Consider the following 10,745-nt stretch of genomic DNA (forward strand, 5'->3'; position numbering starts at 1 on the left):
ACCGGTGAAGATACCATCTGCCGTAGGTAATAAATAATTAAGGAATAAATTGTTTTTTTAGTGGGTTGATTAGGGCAATCCTTGGTGACAGCGACAGGGGGGACTGGATGCATTGCACCTGCTTAATGTATGGGAGATGATGAGAGATCTGACATTTGAGAAGGAGAAAATTGGCTTAGTACCATTAAAAGATTGGATCTTTAGAAAAAATATCATTAAAAGATTCAACTATAGAAAAATACCATTGAAAGCTTTCTCCGTCGTAGGCTTCTAGCACATCTGTTAACTCAACGTTAACTCCTATTGAAAGGTTCATTTGAGCAGCCTTTCACACCCGATTCATTTTAGCAAACATGTAAAAAAAAGGCAAATACTGAGTAGCCCTCTAGACCTGACTGCAGCATATATGTTGTTGCCTTGCCTAAACCCACAGGATATAACACTCATCAAGGTAGAAATTTCAGCATGATTTCTTTAGAAGTTCTAGCAAGATTTGTTCAGAAATTACACACATATATATAAGACCACAATTCACACACTACAGCATGGTTTCTCTAGAAATTTCTCACAGAAATTTCAGCATGGTTTCTCTAAAAGTTTCAGCAAGGTTTGTCTAGAAATTACACACATATATATAAGACCATAGTTCACACACTACAGTACTAACATAGCTAATTCATCTACTCAATGATGAGCCTCCGATTGATTCCACTAGGTGAGATTGCAGCCATCCTTCTAGTTGTTACACCTGGGCTAGTCGGAGAAATGGATGACATCCTTCTAGTTGTTACACCCGGGCTTGAATGAGGCATTGGAGAGGGTTCAGCAGCTGCTTTAGATGTCCTAGCATCAGTTGTGGAGGCTCCAACAGATTCAGAGTTGTTTATCCTACATTTGAAAATTTGGATTGGTAAAACTACTTTTTGAGCACGTAAAAGAAACAAAATATTATATTACCTTTGTTTTTCCCTTTTTTTGGACGAGGTGGTGGAAGTTCTTGTTCTAATTCAGCTTGAGTAGCATTACAACCCTTCTCTATATGTTCAAATTGAAAACACCTTTTGCATTGGTATGGTCCTCTTTTTCCTGGCTCTCCTCTAGCCTTTACTCTTTGTTTCCTTGGTCTACTAGCAGCCCTTTGTAGTGGTGGAGGAATCATTTCAAAACCAAGATTAACCTTTGGCCATTGAGACTTGTCATTCATAGGAGCGATTTGAAATTGGTAAGCCATCTTGAATCTCTCCATAGAATAGTAATTATGTACAAAGTCCTCAATGTTTAGTTGCCGCACTTTCCCAAATAAGTATATAGCATGAGTGCATGGTTTTTCAGACACCTCCCATTGCCCACAACCACATTCTTTTTTAGAAAGGTCAACTGCATACTTCCAAGTTTTTCCTTCCTTCGTTGTTCCTAAAATTTCAGCTGACATTGGACCACTTTTGTTGATATCATATTGTAGCCCTCGACTCTTCATGTTCAGCTCATGTATCACACTAGGGAGGATGTGCCCTTGAAATCCATCAGATCAACAACTGGAATGTCTTTATAATCCTTAATTCAATTATTGAAACATTCAGATATGTTATTGTTAACATAACCAACTTTGCATTCTTTGGAGAATTTAGATCTACTCCATATCAGCTTGTGATGGTTGTCTAAAAAGGTAATTGCTTTAGGACATTCAGTTCTAATTTTCTCCAACAATGCATCATGCCTTCGAGTTGTACATGCCCATGCAAGAGGCCACATGTATTTCAACACCTCACCTCTGAATTTCTTCCTAAAATTAACCATTAGGTGCCTAAAGCACTCACGGTGCTCTGCATCACCTTTGAAGACTTTGTTGACACCATATGCTAATCCTTTGCACGCATCAGTATGGATTGTCAACCCAGGTGGAGTACCAATTGCTTTCTTCAGGTTTGCCATGAACCATGCCCAGTTGGCATTTGTTTCCTTATAAAAATCACATACGCAACTGGATACATCCAGTTGTGTCTATCAATTGCAGTTGCTGCAGCCAATTGTCCATTATATTTTCCAGTCAAGTGAGTAGAATCGACATCAAGATATGGCCGACACCCTGATAAAAAACCATCAACACATGCTCTAATGCACACAAACATCCTTGAGAAATGTATTTTGCCTTTGATCTTCTTGCAATCAATCTCAACAATGCTACCCGGGCATGTGTTCTTCTAGAGCTGCTTTGAATCTCCATAACATTATGAAACTCTCCTCCCAAGTGCCATGAATATCATCCATTGCTGATTTTTTTCTAGACCACACTTTAAAATATGACAACTCAATATTGTAATGCTTTTCCAATCTTCTCTGTAACTTCTTTGCGCTAAGAGTGGGATCTTCTTCAATAATTTGTTTTGCTCTTTGAGATATCTAGGCTATAGAAGCTTGATGGCCTTTCACCGTTTCTGAACTAGGACAAGTGTGATCATCCAATTTTGAGAGTTTGACCACCTGTAAATAAATTTGATTATAAGCTACGGCTTGCAAAAAAAGTACCATTGTACAACGAATATTTGATTATAAGCTACAGCTTGCAAAAAATGTATCATTGTACAACGAATATTTGATTATAAGCTATAAAGAAAGAATAATAACCATGAATGTGTCACCACCATGAAGTCTCTTTGCAAAAATTCTCCAATCGCAGTTTGCATCGGCACACCTTGCCATGTACCTCTCTTTGTCACTATGTTCAACCCTAATACCAAACTCATTTTTTATGGCATATGTCCTCAAGGTCATGATGAACTCGTCCTTGTCTCCAAATGTATCTCCTTCATTAATGATCGGATTCTCTTTGTCATATGTTGTGAAAGGTGCAGCATAATCATCTAGCATAGTAGCCTCATCATCATGAACACATTCAGAATCAAAGTCTAGAACAGGCCTTGCCCTCTTTCTTTTATGCACCTCTACTTCATTATTTTCTGTTGGTTGTGCATCATTAACTGCAGCATCAACTGGTTTTAAGTATCTCCACTCTTCATCTACTCCGGTTGGCTCATCCCCATCAGGGTCACACCCAACAGTCATGAAGTGCTCCTTCTCCTCCTCTTTAGGCATTGGTGGCCCTGCTATGGTTTCTCCATATTGTAGTATTTCTGCCCATTCAAATCCCTCAAATTCCATCTTCTTCTCAACAACTGGCACTTCATTAGGCATGCCCTCACAATCCATGTTCACTGCAGGAGGCATCTCATCCCCCTCCACACGATTGCCCACTATCATCATAAATTTCACCAATTGAGATGCCCTTAGCAAGCTGTGAAGCTGACCATCTGAAATTAATTTATCTGTCCAATGCATCCCTTTTACAACCCAGAAATTTGCCTGCTGGTTGCTGTCCCATGTAAAGTGCGAAGCAATATCCTTCTCTAGATTAATGACTGAATATTTTTCTGAATCAACAACCCAACTTACATCTTTGCCCCTATTGCAGACCTTTTTACCATGTACAATACTAAAGTATGAGTTCATTGTGACCTCTACTCTACAAGCATTCTTTGGATCAATCCTGTGATATGCAGCCCGAAACACATGGAACAGAGGGAAAACAGTAAGGCCCAATTTCACAAAAATAAATCAGGTCCTCATTCAGTACGTTCAGATAGCTATGTCCACCCTAAAAAAACCCAGCAAAATAGATACAAATTAGAAGAATGTAGAATGTGTCCAAGGAGATTACCCTTCTGGAATTTCAGTAGCATCCATCTTCAATCAAATCCCTAATCCCTTGTCACAACACTACAAAATCCCCAATACCTAGGGTTCAGACCATGAGAAGAGGACAAAAAGAATGGAGAACAAGAAAAGTAGGGAAGAAGAGGGGCTCACCATGGAGGATAGGCCTGTGAAGTCACTACCACTGCTGTCGTCGCCGAGGGGAGGAGCGCTGTCGCCGAGGGGAAGACCGCCGCTGCGAGAGAAAGAGCGCCGCTCGAGGTCGCGCTCAGGTCCGAGACCTTCTTAGGCTGCGTGCGTTTCTGTTGTTGTCTCCGTTCTTTTTTTATTTTTCCCTTCAGCTAACGTGCAGTAAACGGGGATGGTAAAAGATATAACGGAGAAACCTTTCAATGGTACTTTTCTGCAGTTGAATCTTTCGGTGGTAGTTTTCTAAAGATTGGATCTTTTAATGGTACTGAGCTAATTTTCCCCTACGCCCGTGTGTGTGATGTCTACCGTCTACGTGGCTGCAACCATCCTTTTTCGTGCCGGAAGGTAAGGCCACGAGCTCTAGCTTCTCTGACATATTTACTGTTCATATACTACTTACATGAACTTTTTTTTATTTCTTCTCTCTCCTTCTCTCACCAAGGCTTTACCTGCTCCCACTGGCTCTGTGAGAGAAGAAGATAGGAGAGATAAAAAGAGCTCCTATGAACAGTGCATGAACAACGAATACGTCAGAGAAGCTGGAGCCGGTGGAAGCTCCACCAAACGGAACCTAAATATACTCCGCGTCACTGAATCTAAGGGTCGTGCAGCCAACAATTTTTGTTTGGTGCGTGTGGGTCCCTACTCGTAAGTGACACAAGCATGAGGACGCTCTCAAAATCAGAAGAGGAAGGAAGCGGGCAGTAGTGGCAGTAGGATTGGCTTAAAAAGGGAAGGGTCTAGTGGCGGTGGCTAGTTCAACGGTGGTGACGGGTTAAGGGGCGATGAGCGAGGTGATGACAGCGCCGTTGAGCGAGCAAAGGAAGATAATCGAACTTACACTACTAGTGGCAGACTTTCCTCCTCCGATTAGGGGTGGGCGGGGGTGGGCAGCCGACGGCGTGGCCGACGACGATAGAGGCCAGAGGTGGTCATGGGCTGGCATGGTTCATTGAAAGAAGATGAACAGTTGAACAAGATGAACAATAGGAGAGAGAGAGAGAGAAACAAAATCATGCTCTGAGTCCGGTTACCGGCACGCACGTGCTAAGAAAGGAGTTGTTTTTCACATGGGTTTCACTCTATGTATAATATATAAAGTATCGTTGGTAATAGTACTTTTTCTATAATCTGCAGAGCAGGTGACAAGCTAAGACTATAAAAACACTGAATGGTATGCAGGCCTTATTTTTCACCATAAATTGCATAGAAATTATGTAAACACTTTATTAACTTTATGATAATCATGCGTTGTTGCACCAATTTGTAGCATTATACAAGGGGAAGTGGATTCATAGAGTTTGAGAATTTATACGTAGCATCCACCATGATAGCAAAGATAGTAGCGGCGGAATTGAGGGGAAATTTCAGATAAACAATGGATAATAATATGAAATTAAATGACAAAAGAACCTAATCTTATTGGTTCACTGTTTTTTAACTATTATACAATCTTCATCCCGGTTTAATTACAAAACAAAAAGTGTAATGTCCGGAGATTTTGCACATGTGGCAGTAATGTCACACATGGATATATTAACAGCCAGGACAATTAATTGTAAGAGCTTGTGAGATACTAACTATTTACAAACCGTGAATGTCTATGCTACCAGCACTAAAATGTTGAACTTGGTGCAATGACAATTTCTAATGCCATTTCTGTAAGTAATGGCCCTTCTCTACATGCAGCGGGAAATACCCCACCGTGGAACAATCCTTGGCTTCTTCCTGATTTTGTCATGAAATCTCTGGAAGACGATGATCCATCTTCACCAACCCAGGAACATGACAAAACATTACAGTAGGAGGTGAGGAAAAAGTAGTGTATGAAAGTTATTTTCTTTCATCGGCATCACTTGCTGGAGCTTATCTAGTAGCAAGAAGCATAATCATCGACATCACCTGTTGGAGCTTATCTAGTACCAAGAATTAAAAGTAGCACAAGACTACATGGAAAACACATCTAAGTAATTTCAGAATATACTGTGAAAAATCATTGGGGACTTGGGGTTAGACAATCATTCACGGACTGGCCTAATGACTGGAAAGGGCACACTGAGAAGAAAAACTATATGTACTACCTAAATTTGAAAGCGAGAAGTATAGAAATCTAAATTACTATGCCTATGTCCAAACAAAAAATTGCAATTTTAAGTGCACTCTTAGTTAAAGTGTCTAAAGTTTGACAAAAAAATATATAGGGGTTGTTCTGCTGAACTACTTCATGGTTGATTTTGACTAATTCAATAGTGTTATGTGTGAGAGAATAAGCTGAAGTACGGCTGATAAGCCGACTAAAAAGTTCAAGACAACATTAAAAATATTAATAATTATAACGTCAAATAAGTATATTATAAAAAAAGAATTAAGTCCACTTTTGGCCCCTCAACTATTGTGTTGGTCTAATTTTAACCCTCAACTACAAAACCGTCTAATACCGGTACCCCAACTGTCAAAACCGTTCACTTTTAGCACCTGGGCGGGGGCAAGGCTGTTTTGACCGTCGTTGAGCGGTTTTGACCACGCTGCACAGCCTGACAAACCGATGTTGAGGCCTCTGTTCTACCCTGCCAGTTGCTCGAAACTAGGAAGTACCTAAATAAAGGTCGTAGTTCTAAGTGCAAGTTTAGGGCTAGTAACTTGAACGACCAGAGTGCCACAGTGAAATTTAAGAAACACGCACGTCAAAAATCGTGAAGCACTCTATTTCGGTCGGTGTCCGCGGTCACCGCGTCCCGTCGTCGAGGGCCGAGCGCCAGCTCGCCCTGCACCGTGCTGCCTCGCCGCGGCTGGATGAGGTCCTCCTCTCTGACGCTGGCGCCCTCGTGCCCCGCGGCGTCGCTGGGGCCAGTACGACCGGGAGTTCGCGTCCATCCTCACCCGCGACGCGCTGGCCTTCGTGGCCGGCCTGCAGCGCGAGTTCTGCTACGCCATGGAGCAGCGGCGGGAGGCCCAGCGGCGGGACGACACCGGCGAGCTGCCGCGGTTCGACTCGGCCACGAAGCTCGTGCGCGACGGGGACTGGACGTGCGCGCCCGTGCCGCCGACCGTGTGAAAGGTCCTAATATGGCTAGAGGGGGGTGAATAGCCTATTTAAAATTCTACAAATCAACTAGAGCAATTTGATTAGTGTGACAAATAGCGTAATGCAAATTTGCTCTAGCTCTACAAGGGTTGCAAGCCACCTATCCAACAATTCTAGTTGCAATGATTACTTAGGCACACAAACTTGCTATATAACTACTCACTAAGAGCTCTCAACCTTGCTACTCTAAAGAGCTCAACTAGATGAATGACAATAATAAAGCAAGCTCTCAATTCTAATTACACTAAAGAGCTTGTATCAACTAGTTTGCAAGAATGTAAATAGGTGAGTAGGGTGATTATACCAACGTGTAGGGGATGAACCAATCACAAGATGAAGATTAAGCCAATCACCGGGAGAATGCAAAAGACAAGAGACAATCGATTTTCTCCCAAGGTTCACGTGCTTGCCAACACGCTACGTCCCCGTTGTGTTGACCAACACTTGGTGGCTTGGCGGCTAAGAGGTGTTTCACAAACCTCGTCCACACGATAGGACACCGCAAGAACCGACCCACAAGTGAGGTAACTCAATGACACGAGCAATTTACTAGAGTTACCTTTCGGCGCTCCACCGTGGAAGGTACTCACAATCACCGGAGATGGCCATGAACAATCACCAACTCATGCCAATCCTCCACCGCTGCTCCAACCGTCTAGGTGGTGGCAACCACCAAGAGTAACAAGCGAAATCCGTAGCGCAACACGAATACCAAGTGCCTCTAGATGCAATCACTCAAGCAATGCACTTGGATTCTCTCCCAATCTCACAAAGATGATGAATCAATGATGGAGATGAGTGGGAGGACTTTAGCTAAGCTCACAAGGTTGCTATGTCAATGAAAATGTGCAAGAGAGTGAGCTTGAGCCGGCCACGGGGCTTAAATAGAAGCCCCCATGAAATAGAGCCATTGTACTCCTTCACTGGGCACACTGCGGGCTGACCGAACGCTCCAGTCAGACTTGACCGGACGCTGGCCCTCAGCGTCCGGTCGCTTGATGGACGCCACGCATCACTTGCTTCAAACGCTGTTCATCAGATTCCAACGGCTACGAGGCTGATCAGACGCTCCGGCAAAACTGACCGGACGCTGAAGCCTCATCGTCCGATCGTTTCCAGTAAGCTCCCCGAGGCGTATTTTTTCGACCGGACGCGTCCGGTCCACCTTGACCGGACACAGACAGCGTCTGGTGCAATACCCTAGGTACTATGCAGACCCGTCAGTTTGACCAGACGTAGCCTATCAGCGTCCGGTCCTTGAGTGACCCAGCGTCCAGTCAATGGACCGACACGCGCACCCTCTGCTGCCACTGACCGGACGCACCGATCCAGCCGAGGCCAGCGTCCGGTCACTTATAGTGACCTCCAACTTTTCTATCTAGGGCGCTGGTGGCACCGTCGGACTGTCCGCACTCTACGGGCGGACACTCCACCGGTGCAGTTTCTTACCCTTGCACCTAAACTTCACCACCCTTGATCAAATATGCCAACCACCAAGTGTATCACCTTGTGCACATGTGTTAGCATATTTTCACAAATATTTTCAAGGGTGTTAGCACTCTACTAGATCCTAAATGCATATGCAATGAGTTAGAGCATCTAGTGGCACTTTGATAACCGCATTCTGATACGAGTTTCACCCCTCTTAATAGTACGGCTATCAATCCTAAATGTGATCACACTCGCTAAGTGTCTTGATCACCAAAACAAAATGGCTCCTACATTTTATACCTTTGCCTTGAGCCTTTTGTTTTTCTCTTTCTTCTTTTCCAAGTTTAAGCATTTGACCATCACCATGCCATCACCATTGTTATGATCTTCACCATTGCTTTATCACTTGGAGTAGTGCTACCTATCTCATAATCATCTTGATAAACTAGGTTAGCACTTAGGGTTTCATCAATTAACCAAAACCAAACTAGAGCTTTCAATCTCTCCCTTTTTGGTAATTGATGATAACCCTTATACAAAGATATGAATTAAAGTTTATTTGAATCCATGTTGCTTGTCCAAGCATATTTACCATGTGTAAAGGATATGGACAAATTTCATGAACTCCAAATGGTAGCAATTGCTCCCCCTACATATGTGCTAAGAGTTTGGATTGTAGCTTGCACATATGCTTAGATAGGAAATATAGGAGACAACTTCTACCAAATGATGCTAAGGTATAAGAGATGGACCTTTGAAGCGTGATACCAATCGGAGTGCACCAATATACCATCCTTAGCACTATTAGTAACTAGACATATAAAAGAACTAAAATACCCCATGAGATCAACATTACATGCAAGGGTCTAGTTTCCATAGAATGAACATAAGTCTAGTTACTTAGCCTATGCATGCTAGTTTTTCATTTCAACATTCAAACCTACAACTAGCATACACCACACAAGCATGGATATTTGAAATTAAAACTTATGCCATGCAAGCAAACATATGTAATGCTCATTCAAGTGCACCATACAAGTTTATGAGCTTGCTCCCCCTATTTGTATGCTTAAAATTTTAATTGATCCCCTTCTTTTGTCATATATTATCTCTCCCCCTTCTTTTATCATATATTATCTCTCTCACTTTGTTTCACTATCTTTGTATACTATTTCTCCCCCTTTGTCATCAATGACCACAAAGGCTTAAAGTATAGATAGGGGTGACCTCAAATTACAGATATGTTGGGGTGAAACCATGTGAAATGATGATCATTTTCCCAATTTGTTCAATCTAGAGTGCTTGCAAAAGTTATTTAACTCGGTTTGATCCAAGGACAAGCTTCTTCACACCTCCAAATAAGGGTTATCTTGTACCATGTTGAGTTAAACACTTATAGCTCATTTTCTAAATCAAACACTAGGTTTACAAGCCCACAAACATGTCATATGCTACCACTAGATCATTTCAAACATACAAGCAATAGTGGTACCATACAAGCATCAAGTTCATTTAATCTTCATGAATGAGCCTATTCAAATGTGAAATATGCCTAGATGCACTAATCATGTCCTTAGCAAGGATGTATGCCATGCCAATCAACTTTTACCTTGGATTGCTCGAAGGAGAGGCATGTCAAATAATGGGGGTGCATCAACACATATTGGAGAAGTCAAGTATGTTCAATTCATTCCTTAGCTTGCAAAACCTCTTCTCATCAAGTGGCTTGGTGAAAATGTCAGCAAGTTGATCTTCGGTGCCCACACTATCTATGCAAATATTCCCTTTTTGTTGGTGATCTCTTATGAAATGATAGCGGACATCAATATGCTTTGTTCTTAAGTGTTGAACCGGGTTGTTTATGAGCTTTACAACACTTTCATTGTCACATAGCAATGGCACTTGCTTGAACTTGATTCTAAAGTCACTCAACGTAGCCTTCATCCAAAGTAATTGAGCACAACAACTAACGGCCGAAATGTACTCTGCTTCGGCGGTTGAAAGTGCTACACTATTTTGCTTCTTTGATGACCAAGATATAAGTGATCTTCCCAATAGTTGATATGTGCCCGATGTGCTCTTTCTCTCAACTTTGCATCCCGCATAATCGGAATCCGAATATCCAATCAACTCAAATCTTGCTCCTTTGGGATACCATAATCCAACATATTGTGTATGCTTCAAGTACCTCAATATTCTCTTTGTTGCCTTCAAATGACTTTCTCTTGGTGAGGCTTGAAATCTAGCACACATGCATACGCTAAACATCACATCCGGTCTTGATGCGGTCACATAGAGTAGACTTCCAATCATAGACCGATACATC

The 10,745-nt window shown here is 42.3% G+C and overlaps 1 protein-coding gene across 1 annotated transcript; it reads right to left on the reverse strand.

Moving 5' to 3' along the window:
- Positions 1-2,604: 2,604 nt before the first annotated feature.
- LOC136515454 (uncharacterized) lies at positions 2,605-3,741 on the reverse strand. The gene is made up of 2 exons (XM_066509035.1): positions 3,716-3,741; positions 2,605-3,544 (listed from the first exon to the last, which is right to left on the reverse strand). Exons 1-2 carry the CDS (start codon positions 3,739-3,741, stop codon positions 2,605-2,607), a joined length of 966 nt encoding a protein of 321 aa, XP_066365132.1.
- Between the last annotated feature and the right edge of the window lie 7,004 nt (positions 3,742-10,745).

Source organism: Miscanthus floridulus, chromosome 17, assembly GCF_019320115.1.
Source record: "Miscanthus floridulus cultivar M001 chromosome 17, ASM1932011v1, whole genome shotgun sequence".
NCBI classification, from domain to species: domain Eukaryota; kingdom Viridiplantae; phylum Streptophyta; class Magnoliopsida; order Poales; family Poaceae; genus Miscanthus; species Miscanthus floridulus.